At 38.9% G+C, this 25920-nt stretch overlaps 1 protein-coding gene across 2 annotated transcripts in view; it reads left to right on the forward strand.

The window, feature by feature from the left end:
- The window catches only part of ADAMTSL1 (ADAMTS like 1), a 472821-nt gene that overhangs the window by 162220 nt on the left and 284681 nt on the right, over nucleotides 1-25920 (forward strand). For both annotated transcript variants that reach the window (XM_007455565.1, XM_007455564.1), the window contains exons 6-7: nucleotides 15859-15933; nucleotides 19467-19624. In XM_007455565.1, coding sequence (XP_007455627.1) covers nucleotides 15859-15933; nucleotides 19467-19624 — 233 coding nt within the window. The remainder of the gene's footprint in view (nucleotides 1-15858; nucleotides 15934-19466; nucleotides 19625-25920) is intronic.

Raw genomic sequence — 25920 nt, forward strand, 5'->3', positions numbered from 1 at the left:
AACTAAAATCAAGGTGTTAGCAAGACTGTGTTTCTTCTGGAGGCTCTAGGGGAGAGTCTATTTTCTTTGATTTTTCCAGCTTCCGAAGGCTGTCTACATACCTTGGCATCTTCAAAGCCAGCAACATGGCATCTTCAGATCTTTCTATGACTCTAATTGCCCCTTCTGCTTCCCTCTTCCAGTTTAAAGAAGGCTTGTGATTACATTGGGCCTACCCAGATAATCTAGGATACTCTTATTTATTTTAAGGTGAGCTGATTAGCAAGCTTAATTTCATCAGCAACCTTAATTCCCCCTTTCCATGTAACATAACATGTTCATAGTTTCTGGCGATTAGGATATGGACATCTTTGTCAGGAGAAGGGGCCGGGAATTATTCTGCTGGTCACACATGTGCTTATTTCCTCTTTGATGTAGTGTTAATTTAAGTCATTTGCCAATTTTTAAAACAGGTTGCTTTGAATTTTGAGGGTTTACATGTTCTGAGCGCTAGTCTTTTCTTAGATATGTGACTTGAAAATATTTTCTCTCAGTAGGTACCTTTTTTTTTTCAAAATTGCTAACATTATCTTTCACAAAGCAAAAGCTTTTAATTTTGATGGAGACCAGTATATCATTGTTTCTTTCCATGGATTGCACCTTTAATGTCATGTCTACGAACTCCTTGCCTAATCCCAGGTCACAAAGTTTTCTCCTGTGTCTTCTCCTAAAAGTGTTATAGTTTTATATTTTACCTTTAGATCTATGACCCATTTTCAGTTAATTTTTTTTTATTTTTATTTTTTGCCTGCATTGGGTCTTCACTGCTGTGCACAGGCTTTCTCTAGTTGCGAAGAACGGGGGCTACTCTTCATTGCAGTGCACGAGCTTCTCATTGCGGTGGCTTCTCTTGTTGCGGAGCACGGGCTCTAGGTGCATGGCCTTCAGTAGTTGCAGCATGCAGGAACAGTAGTTGCAGTGCATGGGCTGTAGAGCACAGGCTCAGTAGTTGTGGTGCACAGGCTTAGTTGCTTTACGGCATGTGGGATCTTCCCAGACCAGGGCTTGAAACCATGTCCCCTTCACTGGCAGGCAGATTCTTAACCACTGCGCCACCAGAGACGTCCCCAGTTAATTTTTATATAAGGTATAAGTTTTATATCTAGGTTGAAATTTTTTTGTATAACGATGTCCCATCCTTTCAGCCATTTGTCAAAAAGATGATCTTTTCTCCCTTGAATTGCCTTTTAAATTATCAAAAGTTCATTGTCCATTTCTCTGTGGGTCTATTTCTGGACTCTCTATTCTGATCTATGTGTTGATCCCTTCACCAGTACCACATTGTCTTAATTACTATAGCTTTAAAGTATGTCTTAAAATCAGGTAATTTGATTTTTCTAACTTTATTCTCCTTTTCAAAGTCATTTGAACTATTCTATACTAATTCCTTTGACTTTCCATATAATCAGGCTGTCTATCTATCTATCTGTCTGTCTGTCTATACAAAAAAAGTCTTGGTGAGATAGTTATTATAATTTTGTTAATTATACAGGTTAATTTGGAGGGAATTTACATCTTTAATATGTTAAGATATTAACCTATGAGCACTTCATGTCTGTCCATTTATTTAGGTCTTCTTTGTTTTCTTCATCAGCCTTTATTAGTTTTCAGCATATATTTTAGTTAGATTTATACCTCTTTCATTATTTTGCAGCTGTTACAAATGGCATCATATTTTGTATTTCAGTTTCCAGTTATTTATTGCTAGTTTATTCTTGGCCATCTGTTTTGCAAACTTGCTTAACTCACTTATTAGTTCGGAGAGTTTTTTTAATTTTCTACATAAACAATCATTGTTTACAAATAAGGATGGTTTTACTTGCTCCTTTTCAATTTGTAAACTGCTTATTTATTTATAACCTTACTGTACTGGCAAGGATATCTAATACGATGTTGAGCAGAAGTGGCAAGAGTAGATATTCTTACGTTACTGCCAATCTTAAGAGGGAAAGCATTTAGTTTCTTAGCGCTAAGTATGATGTTAGCTGTAGATTCTTTTTTTTTCTTTTTTTTTTTTTTTTTTCTTGCGTTATGCGGGCCTCTCACTGTTGTGGCCTCTCCCATTTGCGGAGCACAGGCTCCGGACGCGCAGGCCCAGCGGCCATGGCTCACGGGCCCAGCCGCTCCGCGGCATGTGGGATCTTCCCGAAACGGGGCACGACCCCGCATCTCCTGCATCGGCAGGCGGACTCTCAAGCACTGCGCCACCAGGGAAGCCCAACTGTAGATTCTTTGTAGATGCTCTTTATCACCTTGAGGAAATTCTCTTCTATTCCTAATTTGCCGAGCATTATTATCATGAATTAATGTTGAATTTTGTCTAATGCTTTTTCTGCCTCAATTGATATGATCATGTGAAAGTTCCTTAGACTTTTATTGTAATGGATAACATTAAAGGATTTTCAAATGAAGAACCAACCTTGCATTCCTGGGATATAAACTCGACTGGGTCATAGTGTATTATTCTTTATATAGATTACAGGATTTGATTTGCCAGTAAATTTTTTTTTGCTTTTTTACATCTGTGTTCATAAGAGAGAGTTGTCTATAGTGTCCTTGTTTTATACCATCTTTGTCTGGTTTTGGTATCGGCGTGATGCTGACCTCATACCATGAGTTGGGAAGTGTGATCCCTTCTCTTCTGTTTAGTGGAAGAGAATACAGAATTGGTGTTATTTCTTCTTTAAATGCTTAGCAGTATTCACCAGTGAAATTCTCTGGGCTTGGAGATTTCTTTTTCTACTTAACCTTTTCAACATATGAAATAGAATTACAGTAACTATTTTAATGTCTCTTCTATGTTTTAATTGATTGATTTTTCTTTTCAGGTATGAGGTGTATTTGGGGGAATTTCTTTGCATGCTGGGTAATTTTTGACCTGATTTCAGACATTGCAGATTCTACCTTCTTGGAGACTAGATATTTTTTTATTCCTATAAATATTCCTGATTTTTATTCTAGAAGCAGTTAAGTTACTTGGAATCAGTTTGATCCTTTGGGGTCTTAAAATTTGGTAGACAGGACTAAGCCATGTTTGGATTAGTGACCAATGTGCCCTGCTGCTGAGACAAGACCCTTCTAAGTACTCAGTATCCCATGAATTATTAAGTTTTCCAGCCTAGCTGCTGGATAAAATACTATTCTCAGTCCTATATGTGTGGGTTCTATTTTGTGCGGCCCTGTTTGTGTGGTTCTTTTCCTGGTCTCAGATTGGTTTTTCACATACATGTACTGATGAGTCTGTTGATGCTGCTAGACACCTAAAGGGAATACTCTTAAATCTCCAGAGTTGTCTCTGTGTCCTTCTGTCCTCTCTGGGCACAGAGAGATAACCTGTCCTTCAAACTCTAGTCACTAGATCCAGAGATCTAGTCCAGATCTCTGGACCCTTACCTTTGTCTCCTCAACTCAGGCAATCCACTGGGCTCTATCCAAGTTCCCACTTCCATGGATGGCCTAGGAGGTCTTTCAAGGCAGAAGACTGAGACAATGTTAGGGTTCATCTCATGAATGTTAGGTTTCATCTCATGTTTCCTGAATCTCAGGAATCACTGTCCTTCTTTGCTTTATATCTAGCATCTTAAAAGCCCACCTTTCATATAATTTTTTCTGACTTTTTGATTGTTTCAGGTAGGAGATTAAGCCTAGGCCCTGTCCCTTCATCTTGACAGGAAGCAGAAGTCTTGATATTGGGCTCTTGATTCAGGTTGGCAATTATGTAGATGTAGCCTGCTTTGGGCTCCCACTTTTATACGTATATGTATACGTATAGCTGATTCACTTTGTTATACAGCAGAAACTAACACAACATTTTAAAGCTAGATGTAAAAGAATGAGATTAGAACACTCCCTAACACATCCAATAAAGATGTTAAAAAAAAAAAGAAGAGAATATATTTGTATTTTTTAAACTTTCTAGGCCAGAAATCATGCATTCCAGTTCTTTAATATACTTTACACCAGTGGTCCTGAACCTTTTGGGCACCAAGGACAGGTTTCATGGAAGAAAATTCTTCCATGGCCGGGCACTAGGAGGGGAGAAAGGTTTAAGCGGTAATGTGAGCAATGGGGAGTGGCAGATGAAGCTTTGCTTGTTCACCTGCAGCTCACCTCTTGCTGTGTGGCCAGGTTCCTAACAGGCCTTGGAGCGGTACCAGTCCGTGGCCCAGTGGTTGGGGGCCCCTGCTTTACACTATCTACATCTAATACTATATATAGTGAATGTCCCATAAATGGTTATTAACATTCCCCTGACACTCCCTCTTTATTTCGAAAATTTTTAAAAATTGACTGATTTAGAGATTATTTAAAAAATTATTTAATTTTCATCCTACTTGAAAACTTAGCCATAATTCAGTGGAAGCAGTCCTCAATTCTACATCTGTTAAAAAATTAGAGGTGTATTACACACATCCCAAACACATCACAGGCATTTTTATTTAGAACTCTATTTGTGACAATAATACCTTATATTTACATGGCACTGAAGAGTTTTACTTCTCCTAAAATATACTATTTATTCCTTCACCCCAAACTTGTAACATGGGCAAAAAGGATGCTACCATCCTAATTTTATGATGAAGAAATCAAGCCTCTGAGAAGTATAATGAGTAACCCAAGGTGAAAGAACAGGGGCGTATTCCAGAAGACAAGGGAAAGGGAGTTATTTTTAAACTCACCAGCACATTCAGAAGCTCTGTGGAATTCTCTGTTTCACATATATCTTTCTAATATTATACATTACCAACCTATCACTGGAAGAATTTCATTTAAATAAAGGAATCCCCAAAGCTAGCCAATTTCTCTGAATCTTAACATTATCATCCTGTCTTTAGGAGAATTTAATTTCAATAAATGAATTTCAAGAGTTCCTTAACTTCTCTGACCCTTAGTTTCTCTGTTTGTAAAACAGGGAAAGCAACACGTACTTTATAATATTGTTGTGAACAGATATAGGTATGGCTATAGATATGTATACCATATATAGATGTACAGCGTGGAACACAGTATTTTGTAAATATCATTTTCTCTCTCTATTCCAAGTCTCTTTAAGGATAGGAACTGAAACACTGTTTATTTTGAAGTTTTTAAACGCTCCAAGACCCCTAGCACATAGCCAGCTGAATGAGAAATTAGAATCATATGCTCTCAATTCCTTCCCTAAAAGGTTACATTTATCAAGTTTTCTACAATGTTGAATATGCTACACACACTACAACATTTTAGCTGCTTTTAATGTCAGGCATTGTTAAATAAAAGGTTGAATTTCGGATAGCTAAGTGTTTGTGGCACAGAAGAACATAATACGTAAGGGGAATATAGAAAAGGAACAACAAATGTTCAGACTGGTCTCACAGAGCTTTAAATGCCTTGTATAAAGACATGGGTTTTTAAGTTTACAAAAGAAATTCAAAGCAGTTAAGACAATGGGATTTCTAGAAATAGAAAGTCTTTGTTGATCCACAGGTCAAGTAAAGTGCAAGTAGAAGGAAAGCTTTCTGTTTGGCTCTGCAGTGCTCAGCAGCGGGCTTCTGACCCCCACATGGCGCAGGCAGCCTCCCTCTTGCTCTGCTGAGAAGTGACTCACATTCCACAAGCCGGGGCATTAACGCAAGCTTTTGGCTGACACAGTCGCCTTTGTATACTCCCCGAGGAAGATGGGGAGGAAACTACAAGGTTGTTGAGGGAAGAGGGTAGGATGGAGAGAGCAGGCCAGGCAAGCATGGAATGTCTGCAGATGCCTCTCTGCACTTGCCAAGTCAAAGAGAAATACAGAGAACTTAGGCTGGTGCCAACCTGAACAGTCAGCAGTACACAGCACCAGACGTAGGAAGAGTCACAGCCTATTCTTCTGTGGTTCTATAAAGGACTAATAGACAACTGGCAAGTCATCAGGCAAACAGCAAATTCATTATTTTATTCCACAGATATTTTTTGAGTATCTCCTAGTGTCAGGCTTCATACTAGGCACCACATAATCAGTGACAAAGAAGACAAAGCATCAGCCCTACAAGATGGTTCCTGAAATAGGGACCTGAGATAAAATATGCAGGGAAATACCACATACTATACCCCAATCATGGAAATTCCAAAGCACATTAATTAATATCTTAAGATCGCTGAAACAAAGAAGTCCGTTTCACTCTATTTAACTGTGTTCCCAATGTGTTTACCCAGGGAAACATTTTCTTACGTATCACCTTTTCACACCAGCTGATACGTCTCAGAATATACTTTAAGATATGGTGTTTTTCATTTGCCAAACAGCAAGATAGGAAAAAAAAAAATTTTTTTTATTTGCTGCATGTTGATAAAAAGCCAGTCTTTGAGCTGTAGATTTATTAATAATTGTCTCATTTGATGATAAATTCTCAATGATTAGAGATGGGTTGGAAGATTCTTCTACTTGCCATTTAATACAGTACTGTGCACAGAGAGGTGTTTAAGACATTGGAAAAGAGGGTATGGAACAAAGGGAACCCTCCTACACTGCTGGTGGGAATGTAAATTAGTGCAGCCACTATAGAGAACAGTATGGAGATTCCTTAAAAAACTAAAAATAGAGCTGCCATATGATCCAGCAATCCCACTCCTGGTCATACATATGGAGAAAACCATAATTCAAAAAGATACATGCACCCCAATGTTCATTGCAGCACTATTTACAATAGCCAAGACATGGAAACAACTTAAATGCCTATCGACAGAGGAATGGATAAAGATGATTCCAGTATACAATGGAATATTACACAGCCATAAACAAGAATGAAATAATGCCATTTGTAGCAATATGGATGAAACTGGAGATCATCATATTAAGTGAAGTAAGTCAGACAAATATCATGTGATACCACTTAAATGTGGTATCTAAAAAAAATGATACAAATGAACTTATTTACAAAACAGAAATAGACTCACAGACAGAGAAAACAAACTTATGGTTACCAAAACGGGGTAGCGGGGGTCGGAGGTAGGGAATAGGTAAATTAGGAGTTTGGGATTAACATATATACACTACTATACATAAAATAAACAACAAGGACCTTACAGCACAGGGAACTATATTCAATATCTTGTAATAACTTATAATGGAAAAGAATCTGAAGAAGAATATGTGTATATGTGTAACTGCATCACTTTGCTGTATGCCTGAAACTAAGACAACATTGTAAATTAACTATACTTCAATTTAAAAAATGGTTAATAAAAGACATTGGAGAATGTTTGAGAAGGCTGGTTTCATCACCTGTCTTCTCAATGATTAATTTAGTTGGTATGGCTGGCAAGGCAGGTGGCTACATTCTCTCTCACCGTGTTGTGCATTCCTTGGGTAACCTTCCAATAAAGGCACACACTGCACTATGTTCAAATGAATCTCCTCTAATCTATTCTGGCTTTGTTGACAGAACCATGATGCCAATCATCAGAGTATATTTAAAGGTCATTAATCAACAATTCTGAAAGACCTGCTTCAGAAATTAGATAACCTCTTTCTCAGTTAAATGGACAAGCTTTCCATGGGAATCATAAATTCTGTCATTTCACATATATGGGATACAAAAGCTCTTTTTCAAGAACACTGTCCTCAAGGATTGTACCTAAAAGATTTCCTCAAAAAATCTACAGGTGTATATATATTCCACAACTTTCTATAAACATTTTAGATTTTTTTTTTTTTTTTACAAGGGGATGGGATGCCCTTTGATTTTATTTTGTTTCAATTTTTTACATAGCCCAGTTTATTAATTTTTTATGGATTTTTTTGACTTGAATAATATATATATATTTTTTAATACAGCAGGTTCTCATTAGTCATCAATTTTATATACATCAGTGTATACATGTCAATCCCAATCGCCCAGTTCATCACACCACACCCCCCCCCACCCCTTTCCCACCGTGGCGTCCATACGTTTGTTCTCTACATCTGTGTCTCAATTTCTGCCCTGCAAACCGGTTCATCTGTACCATTTTTCTAGGTTCCACATAGATGTGTTAATATACGATATTTGTTTTTCTCTTTCTGACTTACTTCACTCTGTATGGCAGTCTCTAGATCCATCCACGTCTCAGCAAATGACTCAATTTCCTTCTTTTTTATGGCTGAGTAATATTCCATTGTACATATGTACCACATCTTCTTTATCCATTCATCTGTCGATGGGCATTTAGGTTGCTTCCATGACCTGGCTATCGTAAATAGTGCTGCAGTGAACATTGGGGTGCATGTGCCATTTTTTTTTTTTTGCGGTACGCAGGTCTCTCACTGCTATGGCCTCTCCCGTTACTGTGATACCACTTAAATGTGGTATCTAAAAAAAATGATACAAATGAACTTATTTACAAAACAGAAATAGACTCACAGACAGAGAAAACAAACTTATGGTTACCAAAACGGGGTAGCGGGGGTCGGAGGTAGGGAATAGGTAAATTAGGAGTTTGGGATTAACATATATACACTACTATACATAAAATAAACAACAAGGACCTTACAGCACAGGGAACTATATTCAATATCTTGTAATAACTTATAATGGAAAAGAATCTGAAGAAGAATATGTGTATATGTGTAACTGCATCACTTTGCTGTATGCCTGAAACTAAGACAACATTGTAAATTAACTATACTTCAATTTAAAAAATGGTTAATAAAAGACATTGGAGAATGTTTGAGAAGGCTGGTTTCATCACCTGTCTTCTCAATGATTAATTTAGTTGGTATGGCTGGCAAGGCAGGTGGCTACATTCTCTCTCACCGTGTTGTGCATTCCTTGGGTAACCTTCCAATAAAGGCACACACTGCACTATGTTCAAATGAATCTCCTCTAATCTATTCTGGCTTTGTTGACAGAACCATGATGCCAATCATCAGAGTATATTTAAAGGTCATTAATCAACAATTCTGAAAGACCTGCTTCAGAAATTAGATAACCTCTTTCTCAGTTAAATGGACAAGCTTTCCATGGGAATCATAAATTCTGTCATTTCACATATATGGGATACAAAAGCTCTTTTTCAAGAACACTGTCCTCAAGGATTGTACCTAAAAGATTTCCTCAAAAAATCTACAGGTGTATATATATTCCACAACTTTCTATAAACATTTTAGATTTTTTTTTTTTTTTGACAAGGGGATGGGATGCCCTTTGATTTTATTTTGTTTCAATTTTTTACATAGCCCAGTTTATTAATTTTTTATGGATTTTTTTGACTTGAATAATATATATATATTTTTTAATACAGCAGGTTCTCATTAGTCATCAATTTTATATACATCAGTGTATACATGTCAATCCCAATCGCCCAGTTCATCACACCACACCCCCCCCCACCCCTTTCCCACCGTGGCGTCCATACGTTTGTTCTCTACATCTGTGTCTCAATTTCTGCCCTGCAAACCGGTTCATCTGTACCATTTTTCTAGGTTCCACATAGATGTGTTAATATACGATATTTGTTTTTCTCTTTCTGACTTACTTCACTCTGTATGGCAGTCTCTAGATCCATCCACGTCTCAGCAAATGACTCAATTTCCTTCTTTTTTATGGCTGAGTAATATTCCATTGTACATATGTACCACATCTTCTTTATCCATTCATCTGTCGATGGGCATTTAGGTTGCTTCCATGACCTGGCTATCGTAAATAGTGCTGCAGTGAACATTGGGGTGCATGTGCCATTTTTTTTTTTTTGCGGTACGCAGGTCTCTCACTGCTATGGCCTCTCCCGTTACGGAGCACAGACTCCGGACGCGCAGGCTCAGCAGCCATGGCTCACGGGACCAGCCGCTCCATGGCACGTGGGATCTTCCCAGACCGGGGCACGAACCTGTGTCCCATGCATCGGCAGGTGGACTCTCAACCACTGCGCCAGCAGGGAAGCCCCATCTGCCTTTCTGAATTATGGTTTTCTCTGGGTATATGCCCAATAGTGGGATTGCTGGATCATATGGTAATTCTATTTTTAGATTTCTAAGGAACCTCCATACTGTTCTCCATAGTGGCTGTATCAATTTACATTCCCACCAACAGTGCAAGAGGGTTCCCTTTTCTCCACACCCTCTCCAGCATTAGTTGTTTGTAGATTTTCTGATGAAGCCCATTCTAACTGGTGTGAGGTGATACCTCACTCTAGTTTTGATTTACATTTCTCTAATAATTAGTGATGTTGAGCAACATTTCACGTGCTTCTTGGCCATTGGTATGTCTTCCTTGGAGAAATGTCTATTTAGGGCTTCTGCCATTTTTGGATTGGGTTGGTTTTTTTTTTTTTTTTTAATATTGAGCTGCATGAGCTGTTTATATGTTTTGGAGATTAATCCTATGTCCATTGATTTGTTTGCAAATATTTTCTCCCATTCTGAGAGCGTGTCTTTTCGTCTTGTTAATGGTTTCCTTTGCTGTGCAAAAGCTTTGAAGTTTCTTTAGGTCCCATTTGTTTATTTTTGTTTTTATTTCCATTACTCTAGGAGGTGGATCAAAAAAGATCTTGCTGTGTTTTATGTCAAAGAGTGTTCTTCCTATTTTTTTCCTCTAAGAATTTTACAGTGTCCGGTCTTACATTTAGGTCTTGAAGCCATTTTGAGTTTATTTTTGTGTATGGTGTTAGGGAGTGTTCTAATCTCATTCTTTTACATCTAGCTGTCCAGTTTTCACAGCACCACAATTGAAGAGCTGTCTTTTATCCATTGTGTATTCTTCCTCCTTTATTAAAGATAAGGTGACCATATGTGCATGGGTTTATCTCTGGGCTTTCTATCCTGTTCCATTGATCTATATTTGTGCTCTTATTCCAGTACCATACTGTCTTGATTACTGTAGCTCTGTAGTATAGTCTGAAGTCCGGGAGCCTGATTCCTCCAGTTCTGTTTTTCTTTCTCAAGATTGCTTTGGCTCTTCGGGATCTTTTGTGTTTCCATGCAGATTGTGAAATTTTTTGTTCTAGTTCTGTGAAAAATGCCATTGGTAGTTTGATAGGGATGGCATTGAATCTGTAGATTGCTTTGGGTAGTATAGTCATTTTCACAATGTTGATTCTTCCAATCCAAGGACATGGTATATCTCTCCATCTCTTTGTATCATCTTACATTTCTTTCATCAGTGTCTTACAGTTTTCTGCATACAGGTCTTTTGTGTCCTGAGGTAGGTTTATTCCTGGGTATTTTATTCTTTTTGTTGCAATGGTAAATGGGAATGTTTAATTTCTCTTTCAGATTTTTCGTCATCCATGTATAGGAATGCAAGAGATTTCTGTGCATTAATTTTGTATCCTGCTACTCTACCAAATTCATTGATTAGCTCTAGTAGTTTTCTGGTAGCATCTTTAGGATTCTCTCTGTATAGTGTCATGTCATCTGCAAACAGTGACATGTTTACTTCTTTTTTTCTGACTTGTATTCCTTTTATTTATTTTTCTTCTCTGATTGCTGTGGCTAAAACTGCCAAAACCATGTTGAATAATAGTGGTGAGAGTGGGCACCCTTGTTTTGTTCCTGATCTTAGTGAAAATGGTTTCAGATTTTCCATTGAGAATGATGTTGGCTGTGGGTTTGTCATATATGGCCTTTGTTATGTTGAGGTAAGTTCCATCTATGCCTGCTTTCTGGAGGGTTTTTTATCATAAGTGGGTGTTGAATTTTGTCAGAAGCTTTTTCTGCATCTATTATGATTATCATGTGGTTTTTATCCTTCAATTTGTTCATATGGTGTATCACATTGATTGATTTGCATATGTTGAAGAATCCTTGCATTCCTGGGGTAAACCCCACTTGATCATGGTGTATGATCCTTTTGATGTGCTGTTGGATTCTGTTTGCTAGTATTTTGTTGAGGATTTTTGCATCTATGTTTATCAGTGATATTGGCCTGTAGTTTTCCTTTTTTGTGACATCTTTGTCTGGTTTTGGTATTAGGGTAATGGTGGCCTTGTAAAATGAGTTTGAGAGTGTTCCTCCCTCTGCTATAGTTTGGAAGAGTTTGAGAAGGGTAGGTGTTAGCTCTTCTCTAAAAGTTTGATAGAATTCGTCTGTGAAGCCATCTGGTCCTGGGCTTTTGTTTGTTGGAAGATTTTTAATCACACTTTCAATTTCAGTGCTTGTGATTGGTCTGTTTATATTTCCTATTTCTTCCTGGTTCAGTCTCAGAAGGTTGTGCTTTTCTAAGAGTTTATCCATTTCTTCCAGGTTGTCCATTTTATTGACATAGAGTTGCTTGTAGTAATCTCTCATGATCCTTTGTATTTCTGCAGTGTCAGTTGTTACTTCTCCTTTTCCAGTTCTAATTCTATTGATTTGAGTCTTCTCTCTTTTTTTCTTGATGGGTCTGGCTAATGGTTTATCAATTTTGTTTATCTTCTCAAAGAACCAGCTTTTAGTTTTATTGGTCTTTGCTATGATTTCCTTCATTTCTTTTTCATTTACTTCTGATCTGATTTTTTTTGTTTTCTTTCCTTCTGCTAACTTTGGGGTTTTTTTGTTGCTCTTTCTCTAATTGCTTTAGGTGTAAGGTTAGGTTGTTTGTTTCAGGTTTTTCTTGTTTCTTGAGGTAGGCTTGTATAGCTATAAACTTCCCTCTTAGAACTGCTTTTGCTTCCTCCCTTAGGTTTTTTGTCATCGTGTTTTCATTGTCATTTGTTTCTAGGTATGTTTTGATTTCCCCTTTGATTTCTTCAGTGATCTCTTGGTTATTTAGTAGCATATTGTTGAGCCTCCATGTGTTTGTATTTTTTACAGATTTTTTTTCCTGTAATTGATATCTAGTCTCGTAGCATTGTGGTCAGAAAAGATACTTGATATGATTTCAATTTTCTTAAATTTACTGAGGCTTGATTTGTGACCAAGATATGATCTCTCCTGGAGAATGTTCCATGAGCACTTGAGAAGGTAGTGTATTCTGCTGTTTTTGGATGGAATGTCCTATAAACATCAATTAAGTCCATCTTGTTTAATGTATCATTTAAAGCTTGTGTTTCCTCATTTATTTTCATTAATGATCTGTCCATTGGTGAAAGTGGGGTATTAAAGTACCCTACTGTGTTTGTGTTACTGTCTATTTCCCCTTTTATGGCTGTTAGCATTTGCCTTATGCATTGAGGTGCTCCTATGTTGAGTGCATAAATATTTACAATCATTATATCTTCTTCTTGGGTTGTTGCCTTGATCATTATGTCGTGCCCTTCTTTGTCTCTTGTAATAGTCTTTATTTTAAAGTCTATTTTGTTTGATATGGGAATTGCTGCTCCAGTTTTCTTTCATTTTCCATTTGCATGGAATATCTTTTTCCATCCCCTCACTTTCAGTCTGCATGTGTCCCTGGGTCTGCAGTGGGTCTCTTGTAGACAGCATATATACAGGTCTTGTTTTTATATCTATTCAGCCAGTCTGTGTCTTTTGGTTGGAGCATTTAATCCACTTACATTTAAGGTAATTATCGATATGTTCCTATTACCATTTTCCTAATTGTTTGGGTTTGTTATTGTAGGTCTTTTCCCACTCCTGTGTTTGCTGCCTAGAGAAGTTCATTTAGCATTTGTTGTAAAGCTGATTTGGTGTTGCTGAATTCTCTGAGCTTTTTCTTGTCTGTAAAGGTTTTAATTTCTCCGTCGATTCTGAATGAGATCCTTGCTGGGTAGAGTAATCTTGGTTGTAGGTTTTTCCCTTTCATCACTTTTAATATGTCCTGCCACTCCCTTCTGGCTTGCAAAGTTTCTGCTGAATGATCAGCTGTTAAGCTGAATCCCCTTAAGATTCCCTTGTATGTTATTTGTTGCTTTTCCCTTGCTGCTTTTAATATATTTTCGTTGTATTGAATTTTTCATAGTTTGATTAATATGTGTCTTGGCGTGTTTTCCCTGGATTTATCCTGTATGGGACTCTCTGTGCTTCCTGGACTTGATTGGCTATTTCCTTTCCCGTGTTAGGGAAGTTTTCAACTATAATCTCTTCAAATATTTTCTCAGACGCTTTCCTTTTCACTTCTTCTGTAGGACCCCTATAATTCGAATGTTGGTATGTTTAATGTTGTCCCAGAGGTCTCTGAGACTACCCTCAAGTCTTTTCATTGTTTTTTCTTTATTCTGCTCTGTGGTTGTTATTTCCACTCTTTATCTTCCAGGTCACTTATTAGTTCTTCTGCCTTAGTTATTCTGCTCTTGATTCCTTCTAGAGAATTTTTAATTTCATTTATTGTGTTGTTCATCATTGTTTGTTTGCTCTTTAGTTCTTCTAGGTCCTTGTTAAACATTTCTTGTATTTTCTCCATTCTGTTTCCAAGATTTTGAATCATCTTTACTATCATTACTCTGAATTCTCTTTCAGGTAGACTGCCTATTTCCTTTTCATTTGTTTGCTCTGGTGGGTTTTTACTTTGCTCCTTCATCTGCTGCGTATTTCTCTGTCTTCTTATTTTGCTCAACTTACTGTGTTTGGAGTCTCCTTTTTGCAGGCTGCAGGTTCGTAATTCCCGTTGTTGTGGGTGTCTGCATCCAGTGGTTAAGGTTGGTTCAGTGGGTTGTGAAGGCGTCCTGGTCGAGGGAACTGGTGCCTGTGTTCTGGTGAATGGGGCTGGATCTTGTCTTTCTGGTGGGCAAGACTGTGTCCGGTGGTGTGTTTTGGGCTGTCTGTCAACTTAGTATGATTTTAGGCAGCCTCTCTACTAATGGGTGTGGTTGTGTTCCTGTCTTGCTATTTGTTTGGCATGGGGTGTCCAGCACTGGAGCTTGCTGGTCATTGAGTGGAGCTGGGTCTTAGCATTGAGACAGAGATCTCTGGGAGAGCTCTCACTGATTGATATTACATGGGGCTGGGAGGTCTCTGGTGGTCCAGTGTCCTGAACTCAGCTCTCCCACCTCAGAGGCTCAGAGCTGACACTTGGTCGGAGAACCAAGACCCTTTTGGGAAGTCTGTGGTCTTCTGCTCACATTCAGTAGGTGTTCTGTAGGAGTTGTTCCACATGTAGATGTATTTTTGATGTATTTGTGGGGAGGAAGGTGATCTCTATACATCTTACTCCTCCACCATCTTGAAAGTCCTCCTCAAATATTTGAGACATGCCCTTCTTCTGGGTCCACCAACATAGGTGAAAGTAAAGTTGGAGTCTGAGTATCTGAAATCGGGCAGGACGCTGTCTTGGCAGGGCCAGAGGTTGTCCTCTATTCTTAACTGTCCTACTCATCCAACACAGTGACTTTGCTAGAGCGATATCCAGATTTTGTTATAATAAAGTCCTTCTTTGAGCATTAAAAGTTATTTTCATTTTGTAATTCTACACAATTGCTCCAGTCTAGAGAAATCTGAGGATTTAAGACCGGGTTTTAAAATCAGAAATGAACACTTTCAAATTCTTTTTTTTTTTTTTTTTTTTTTTGGTACGTGGTCCTCTCACTGTTGTGGCCTCTCCCGTTGCGGAGCACAGGCTCCAGACGCGTAGGCTCAGCGGCCATGGCTCACGGGCCTAGCCACTCTGCGGCGTGTGGGATCTTCCCGGACCGGGGCATGAACCCATGTCCCCTGCATCGGCAGGCAGACTCTCAAGCACTGCGCCACCAGGGAAGCCCAACAAATTCATTTTTAACCTATCAAAATTCATGTATTTTTTCGAAGGTCAGATCCCCCATGAGTTAGCCAGTGACCAGCTTTTTCAGTATATTTTATTTTGAAGAAAGTGGAAATTTTGATTCCCACATATTGGTGTTCACATTGTAAACACTTTTTTAAAAGATTATTGTTTGGGAGTGTATGTAAATCAGTGCATTTATATAGGAGACAATCAGTAATTTTGTATAAAATTATGTGTTTTAAGACTCTGCTTCATTTCTCTCTAGTGGATGACACAGTGGTTGCTATTCCCTATGGAAGCAGACATATTCGCCTTGTCTTAAAAGGACCTGACCACTTGTGTAAGTAAACTCCGTTGTTGTCCTTTGGGTATTGGGAATTTTAGTCATTATTATTTATTTATTTATTTATTTATTACATCTTTATTAGAGTATAATTGCTTTACAATGGTGTGTTAGTTTCTGCTTTGTAACAAAGTGAATCAGTTATACATATACATCATTATTATTTATTTTTTGTTTCCAGAAAAGATTAAGATTTAGAAATACAAATCTCAATCCTCTATCATAATATGGTATTTTGAATGCTTCTGTTTATCTTTTGGTTGCCTAGGAGACAGCAGAGACGTCTGTGGTAATTACCTCCAGCCATTCATCCTGAGAGATACAAAATTAATGTTTCCAATAGGGTGTTCATGAGTTAAGCACATGTTTATGATTTTGTGAATATTATTTCTCATTCTCTCTCTTCTTCCTCTCCAGTCATTCTCAATGTTTTCCTTGCCTTACCTCTTTCTTTTTTCTTCCTCTTTTCAACCTTCCCTCCCTCTCCTTCATTCTTCCTCTTTTAATTCCTACTCTTAGGCTCCATTACTTTATCAATTCAGGGGAACACAGAAACTCCAAACAGCCTTAACCCTGTGGCATTTGAAGAGAACCATGTGGTCTAGTTAAGCATCCCATGTCATAAAGATAATGCAAGACCCTAACGTCTTGAAGATAGCTTTTGGAATTCAAGATTGAAGGGTAATCATAACCCCAAAGAACAAATGGTAGCATGGTCCCACCAGAGTTTGTGCAAGAATTGATCTTCAGTCATGGCAAGCCAGCAGTACACAGCCACATCTTTTTTTTTTATTACCATGTAGTGCTGTTTAGATGTAGACCTATAAATTACAAGCAGAAAATTATAGACTATAAACCAGGGAAGGGGTAGGAGAGGATATGTTAGCTTTTTCTGCAAAATTCACTTTCACTGAAAGACTTCACTTCAGTTGGTCCCTTGAGCATTTCTGATCGCCTCCGCTATGACTTTTCCTAGGTTCCGCCAAAGCCATCTATCATCTTCTGCTCTCTCTTCCCTCCCACACACATGCCTAAGAAGCCAATTTAGGTAGCATGCATTATCTTTTGGCAATTGGATTATAAATGAAATCATTCCAAAAAGACAAACTGGAGGGAGACAAATTGGAGCCTGTGAAAGTTCAGATAGCCGACAGAAGCCTTTCTAAAAATAAAAATAAGTACATTTCATGGGAAAGGTGGGCTTTGAGAGTTCATGTGACATAAAGGAATAAGTAAAGTACAGTTCAGGTGAGGTCAGAAGATGCTGAGAAGCCACGTTATATGGATCCAAGTGCTTTTCTAACCCTGAACATCCCCCCAAAATATATTGTTCATGTGTCAAAGGATGATATATGTGTGTGTACACTGTTACCATTCAAGTGATTTGTTTTTCCTCTTAAGAATTGGACAGAATTAACTACTGGTGTAACAACCTCAGTCAGAAACAGTATTTTTCTGCGCAGTGAGAGGCTAAAATAAAACATCCAGACTAATGCATCACCAAGTGGGTGACTTACTCCTCATTGCAAAAGAAAGAACCCAAGGGAAGAGGTGTAAGAGGAAAATTCATTTTTATAAATGAATTAGTCTAGCCTCCCAGACTTAGTTTATGATTATTGTGAATTAGTAAAAAGGATTCATTTTTATAAATGAATTAGTCTAGCCTCCCGGACTTCCTAATTATGTGATCACGGAGAAGCTGAAGAATTGGCCTTGTTTGGTTTAATTGCTCTAAGGATTTGATAGGTAAAGTGTCAGATGATAGTCATAAATGATTAAAAGCAAAATGGAATCTGCTTTTTCCTTCAAAAGGCATACTGTTGGTAACATTTGTATAGCCAAGGAAGTTTTTTTTTTTTTTATTTTGTTTTTGTATTTGGAATATAACTCAGCAAAATGAATGTGTGAATAAATGATGCCTTGTTTCTCTGGCAACCCTTTTACCCTTCACTCCCAGAAGCTGGCCCAGTATGGGACCAACCTCAGTTAAGGAGGGCCAAACGAGAAGAGTAGACCATCTGTCCAGGTCCAGCTCATCTTTAATCAGAAGTACCTGGGAGGTACTTCTGGGAGGCCTGGTGATAAAATTGAATCAGATGCTCAGGCTTAGACCTCCAAGAGTTTTCCAAAACTAAGTTAATTTAATGTCCTGGAGATACTTCCACAAATGAGTGCAAATACATGGAAGGCAGCTCGAGGAGTGAAGCCTAGAGGAAGGAGATACAGAGATGCTGCTGCTTTCCTCTGATGACAACCACTGTGGTTCTCCCACTCCAGCGTTCTCTCGATGTGCCTTTTATTCTGTGAGGTCCTCTCAGCCCTGGGACAGGGGAGGAAAGCCAGACTTACTCCCAGAGAAAGGCTACACGACTTCATCTGAGGGGCATGGGCATTTAATTGGACATCAGCATTTTCTACTGTTGGTATTCCTTCTAGTAGAGAACTTGAAGTAGACAACATCTAGAATAATTTATGCAAATACATTAGGTACCTTAGTGCCTCCAGAGACCTTAAAATTGTCCTCAACCCCAAAACCTCAATCTGTAAAACACATAAGAGGGGAGACATTCTGATTGAATGTGGGTAGGAGACCCAGATCCCTACCCAGCCACCCCATCTTTCTGCTAAAGAACCCCTGCCAAAACCAAGGGTCCTTGTGCAAGTTTTACAAACCATCGTTAGACTTAGTCTGTCCGTCTTTCATCACACAGGAGGCAATTATTCTAAAATACTCAATCACATGAGAACTTAACCTACTTTGAAATATATATATCATAATTACCCTCATCCTCAGCATGCTCTGATTTCCTAAAACAAAAGATGCTTCCTAGGCTTTGTCATTGGGCAAATTCAGATCGGAATGCTCCAGGAATCAAGTTTCTCTCTCTGTCTTGAGTTCTTGTGAAATATCATATATGTATATAAGACTGAGTGAAATAATAAAAAGGATTTTAAAAAGAAAGAGAAGTAAAGAGGATAGTTAGTTCCCTGTCCTTAAGTCACTATAGTTTCTTTATTTTGAGCAATAGCACGATTCAATAAGTAACCAGAAAGTATAAATAAATACAAAGTAATACATGAATATCAAGTCTCACTATGAGTGCTGAAGGAACTCAGAGAGGCACCCTGGGCCTCATAGAGCAAAAGGGAAACTTCAGGGTATTCTAGACGGAGGGCCATAAAGCCTGAAATCAATAAGATATGTATGGGAGGTGGTTTAGTCAAAAGAATAGGATTGTGGTAAAGTAAGGTACCCAAAGGAAGTCATCCAGGGAATCAAAGATTTCTTGACAGGGAGCCCTGAATGCTTGGCTAATGAGTTTTAAAATAACTTCATTTGCTGCATAAATTCCTCTGTGATCCAGAGGTGCCCATATATTTTGTTTCTATCACATTTCAATTATGTCAGCCATATAAAGAATAATACTTCTCCCTGACATAGTTCTTTTGCATGAGATGTGCTTGCATGTGGTCTGTGGTAGCCCTGGGAACATCTTTCTCTCCTCTTCTTCATGTGTTTGATTATGTAGATCTGGAAACCAAAACCCTCCAGGGGGCTAAAGGTGAAAACAGTCTCAGCTCTACAGGCATCTTTCTTGTGGACAATTCTAGTGTGGACTTCCAAAAATTTCCAGACAAAGAGATACTGAGAATGGCTGGACCACTTACAGCAGATTTCATTGTCAAGGTAAGCCCATTTAGGTACCTTGTTTTCGAGCTACCTCCAAACTGGTGTTACTTATAATCCCCTGAAGAGAGAGAGAGACTTTAGGTTTTGACATAGATTTGGAAAGCTTGTTATCCAGGAAATGTTTAATTCAAGGGTGTTGAGCTACATCCTAGACTTTATAAGAACATGCAAAAATTTTAAGGTTCTAGGAAAAAAAAAAAAAAATATATATATATAGGGAGCCCTGGGGGAGGTATATATATATATATATATATATATATATTTGTGTGTGTATAAGTTAATAAAAAGACCCCACTCAAAAAGCCAACATATCATCAGTTGAGGGATATAAACTTTTTAAAACAACTTAGGATACAGTCGTTGACTCACATAAGGTATCAGCTGTCAAAGAGAAAGACTAATTAATGATCCATAGGCTTGATCATGCTTCCAGTTGCAAGGTTTTTTTCCCTCTTCTACTGGCAGCGATACCAAGTTGTTTCCTTCTGTCAGAGCTTCCCTACTCTTCAAGGTAATATAAAACACATTGCTGGAAACAACATACATGTTCTGTAGGAAAAATGTACACACTAGAAGACTGTTTGGGGATCCCAATAAAAATAAAGCGTATTTTTGCCTTCAGTAGGTCAGAAGGACCTGAAGGATTTCAGCTGTAAAGCTGTAGAACTTGTAATGTATCCAGGACTCCATAAATTTCTCATCATGGGATCTGGAGCCAGAGGACATTTGATTTAAGCTAAGGCTTGATGACCCCATGGCAGCTGGAAGTAAGGATGCATGTTGGAAATGTGATAGGCAGTGAGGCTGCATGGAAGAAGCGTTCCAGAGTCCATTCTCTGTCTCCATCTGCATGGTAGCCCCTTTAATCCAGTCCAGATGCCAGTTACATGACCGTGAACAAGAAGCCACAAACCATCAGAGATAGCTCCCAATAGAAGTGACGTGGTAGGTAGTGAAATAATTTCAGTTGAACAAACAAATACAGTAAAAGAATGAGAGATGCCTTAATTTCTTGAAGCCCTTAGAATAAACCACTCTTACTAATTTCCCTAGTAACTTTGCTAGAGTTAATACACATACTGAAAATATAGAATGGATTTCAAGTAATATCGTCCACATTTGAACAGTTCACAGAATTGTCAAATGCATTTCATATGTCCAGCTGCCTTCTGCAAATCACCCACAGGAACAGTGAGCTCAGTGTGTCCCAAATTGGACTTGTCTAGCCCCAGAAACCTACTTCATCTTCTTTAATTCTTATCTTGTGGAACAATACACTATTTACCCAGCCAAGTCAGAAACCTCTGATTCACACCAATTCCCTTCTCCTATACACCCCTAGGTAGACATTAAACTTTGTCAGCTCTACCTCCATACCATCTCTGAAGACTGTTCTTTCTTCTCCATCCTTGCCACCACTGTCTTAGGTTAGACCTTTGAATTTCTCACCTGAACTAACGCGATGGGCTCTGAATTAGCTTCCCAGCCTCTGACCCATTGTCCATGTTACCTTCAGAGTGAGTTTTCCAAAAAAACAGAGTGAGTTTCCCCTATTCGTGCTCCTGCGTTGCCCCTCACCTCCACTCATTGCTTTGGGATTAAAATGCAAATCCATAGCCCAGCATCTGTTACTCTCAATAATCTGGATTCTGTCTACCTTTCCAACCTCAGCTTTGACTTTTCCTCTCCTGTTTCAATCACCTGAATGACTGGCAAGTCCCCCAACATCTTGCACTCTCATAACGCATTACCTTTGCGTAATGCTGTGTCTCTGTCTGCGATGCTCTTATCTTTTCTTCCCCCATTTTCTTCACTAACTCATACTTGTACTTCAGGACTTTCTCCTTCCAGAAGCATTCTGTGACTTGACCTCAAATTCCAGTTTCCATCACATCTCCCCTCTTCGTGTTCCTCAAGGGCAGGGGCAGAATCATATCTGTCTTCATATCTCCGTAAAAAACCTGACAAGTGCTGGATGAATAAGGGACTTTTACCACATGGCAGTTGCTGAAGTGAGACAGATGTGACATCTTTATCCTTCCTGAAAGGACACTGAATCTGAGGGAAGTTGAGTGATGTGCCCTAGCTCACACCAGTGACAAGCCGGGACCAAAGATCGTGTCTCTACTTCTGGCTCAAAACTCTTTTTAGTATTCTGTGTTGCTTCTAAGAGGGTATTTTTTTTTCTTCTGTGTATAAATATACATATTAAAGGGAAAATGAACTTTGAGGAACTTTTTGGTGCTTTCCTAGATTCTTAGCACCTGTAAGTATCTTCTTTCAGAAACAGGCTGAGCTATCATTTTACTGTCTTTTGCATTATATCCTCTTTGGTGACCTAGCTTCAGGTTGCAAATGAGAGGAGATTAAGGTTTCATTAGAAAATATCAGGATCAAATAAATGTAAAGTTATTCTAAAATAGATTATATAATTTTTAAATACTTGTACTCAAACTTGAAAATGAGCCAGATAATGTAAGGAGATACAGGGAAAACGAAGAAAATTACCTTTTTTGCCAGTGATTTATAATAAAGCACCATTTTCTCCCTTAATTTTCCCCAGGAAATAGCTGAAAATGAAAGATTACCATTTGCTTATTTGCCATCTTTCATGATTTAGGTGCTTAGAAATTATACACATAGTTTGTAATTCAGTTTTCAGTGTCATTCAAAGTATAATCTCTTTTGCATTATACATTAATTTAAGTAACAACTTCCTTTCTAAATGAAATACATAGGGATCAGAATGGTCATTTATCAACATCTCCTTGGAAGTTTATTGCCAAATTACCGTTTTTGTTTATTTAAAAGGAAAAGACTTTTTTGCACGTAAGGAAGATTTTCTCACAGTGAGAATTCTTATATATTACGATTGGTTCCAAAATTATTTTTGGAATCTCTTTTCCTGGCCTCCTTTACAAATGGACTAAACGCTCATGTTACCTCCTACGGGAACATGTCTTCCAAAAATTTGTACTTCATACACTGGCTATACATTTTTGGCAATGCTAGTGTAGAGGGGTAAAAAGGATAAGCACTCTAGAATTTTGTATATTCTCCTGCTTACTGGGGGTGTGACCTTGAGTATGTTGTTTCACCTCCTTGAGCCTATTTACTCATTTGAAAAATGGTAATAAAATCTCCCCCCCCCCCCATAGAGCCTTTGTAAGGAATTGAATGAGATAGTGTGTATAAAAGCAAACAGAACCAAGTGACTTCCTTTCCGTCTTTTTCAAATGCTTTAACTTCCGGTCAGACTTATCAGGATACTCTGTCTACACAATGGCAGAAAACTGCTTCTCTGAAGACAGTCAGAGGCTGATTGATTTACAGAGGCTGATTGATTTACAAGTGGTACACCCAGGAACAGTTTGGCCGGTATAGCTATAAGACACATAGAGGTGGGCATAGCCTGGCTGTGGCACAATTAATAGTCACATTAATTGTTAGGGGTGATTGGCTATCGGCTAGATGATTGTCTGGCTTAGCATACTCTTCTTACCTTGCCAAGCCATGTGCATGTTTTCTGAAGCTACTGACTCAGTGAAAGATAAGCACCTTCCCAGATTAGAAGAGGAGACTTTTTGGTCATAGGCCAGTCTTCATTCGAACATTGAACTTAGCTCTACTTGTGAAAGCAGCTAAGGTATATTTATACATACTCAGTTTGTGCCCATTTTTAAAATTTAAGAAAGCCATATTAGCTGGAGGGAAAAGTGATTGATGAGTACCTAAGCCACCAAAGTAGCAGAAATACACAGCATAATAGTAAACCATCAGCGTATTCAGAGCTAAGAACACTGATTCACAATTCATGCACTGACAATCAGAGAACAGTTATTTCCTACAGAGGATACTTTTCTAAATGCATTACACTTCCATAGTTGGGGAATTTGGTTAGGAAGATTGGCATTATCCCAGGTTTTGCCTAAGTACTCTAGGGAATAGAAAGCTGGTGGTTTCTATTCTCCAAGTTAGGGCATTGGGCAGAGATGATGCCTTCATATTTCTTTCTGGACAGCCTTGAGCATTACCCTGTACATAATTCAGCACCCCCCAGAATTGTTTTTATTAAAGGGGACACAATAGGAGGGGGCCCTGGACAGAAATCACACATGCAAAGTTATGAGAGTTCACTTCATCAAGTAAGTTTATAGAACTTCTATGTATATTCTTCTTTCAGGAGATGCTTTCATGCGTGAGGCAGACTGATTTCAAAATATGGTATCTGCCCTCTCCTAGCTCATAATGCCATTTGACAGATAAAACACTGAATGGGAAATTTTGAAATAGTAGTGCATATCATTAAGTACCAAATTAAAATGGATAGTAAAAGCTATAGAAACTTGCTACAAGCTAATGTGATGAAGACACACTGTGAGACTTGGGCATCCTGTGAATCTCAGGTAGGATTGAAATCATCGATTCTTTTCTCTGGTGGAGGCTGAGCTTTGGCAAATGTTTAATTCCCCGTTGATTTCACCGTGCCACCCAGCCTGTCTCTAGATGGACCCCATACTGGTCAACCTGTGTTCATACAAAGGGAAAATCATTGTTGTAAGCCAGGCATTCTAGAGCGGAAAAGTCTAAATTAACTATAGGGAAAAAAGAAGCATGTAATAAATAGTGATTTCATTCCCCCAATAAATATGCTCCTTTATGCTAATCGATTCCAAGAGTTTAGAACTAAGCTGATTACAATACCCTGCATTTCTTGTTGGGTTTCCCACATTGTTCTACCAGTGCAACAGCTAGGTTTAAGATACGGAGTCAGAGAACCAACCCCTCACCTTTCTGTGATGCTGAGAGAGGCAGAGCCCTGCCCAATCCTAGCCCCGCTGGCTCCACTCTGCTCATTTCTTTTCTGCCCTCCTTCTGCGTCGCAGCACTGAGACAGTCCTTCTCTTACCGAGTCTAAGCTCACTCTGTTCGCCACGCAACAGGCCAATAAATCAGGAGATGAGGTGCCTAGCCGGCAGATGGAGAAGATGGCAGACTAGTGTCTCTGAAGAACCATCTTACCGGGCGTCTGGATGCCAGTTTCTTTTATAGACCAGAGAGGGGGAGGAGGTGGGGAAGTAAAGTAAAAAGGCCATAAGTTTTGCAGGTATCTCCTGGAATGGCCAGCCTCGGGGAGGGGATGTGGTAATTCCTTCTTTCTTGCAGCCATTCACAGGTAGACAGGGTCAGGATGTTTTCCTGAACAAAGGCACTTTGGTTTAACATTCAGGCAGAGGGACAGGGTTCCCCAAGGCAGGCCGTTATGTACAGGCAGTATTCTTTTAGTGAGCAAAAGCAACGGTAAGCAAAGGTTAAAGTAAAAGAAACAGATCCAACATGTAGTCAGATTTTGTTCTTCCTTGTAACACATCCAGTAGACTCTAGTTTGCCCTGCCTAGCATCTTCGTCCTGACACATTGCTTCCACCTCTTTGTTCCTTAGCCAATATTACACTCATTATTTCCAAAGAAGCATCCCTGATCTACTGCCATACGCAAGGGCTTTGGGCAGTAAATCCATAACCAACGTCTCTCATGCCACCCTGAGCCAAGGGCCTATGAGCCGAACTGCTGTATCTCCCAATATTGAGGTCTGGCATTTTAGGAGGACTGGTTCTGCCACCAGAACAGCCCCAAATTAAAATATAGGAGACTGAGGCATTTAATAAGCAGATTCCCCTCTTTTCCATTTTATTCCCTCCCTAGCAGGCATACTGATTTATTTCCACCATTTCCAAGCCTTCCCAAGTCATGACATACCTGGCTGCCCTAAGAGCAGGTGACCAACTTTAATACCATTGTGGGTCCGGGGGTCCCAGCTCAGTGACTCACAGTGGTAGGTCTGCCCACAGCTCCCTTTTGTCCACCTCTCCTCATGCCAGAGCAGCAACTTAACTGCCGGCAAGGCGGGTGAGAGAGCCCTGCCTGCCCGCTCCACTGCCAGTCCTTCTGGGGCGAAAGTTTCTACGACATTCGAAAGAGAAAGGAACCTAGTTGGCGAACATCCCAAGGCTCACAAGTTACCCTTTTCCCCACTGAGAAGGAAAAGTGTGGCATTTCATAGTGCTTCATCTGCAAGAGCCTATGTGTGCTTGATGTCTTTTGTGAGTTTGAAATCTCTCCTTGATTCCTTTGATTTTACGTGGACTTAAAACTTACTAGTTATCCAAGCACACATTTGTACGCCCTGCAGCTCTACCATGACAGCGTGATCAACTGTTATGGAAAGTGACCAGTTTTGTCTTCTCCTTTACTTTCAACGTGAGAAGTCATTATATGGAGTTAGAAACACTG

This window comes from Lipotes vexillifer, unplaced genomic scaffold, assembly GCF_000442215.2.
Source record: "Lipotes vexillifer unplaced genomic scaffold, Lipotes_vexillifer_v1.1 scaffold912, whole genome shotgun sequence".
Classification (NCBI taxonomy): Eukaryota; Metazoa; Chordata; class Mammalia; order Artiodactyla; family Lipotidae; genus Lipotes; species Lipotes vexillifer.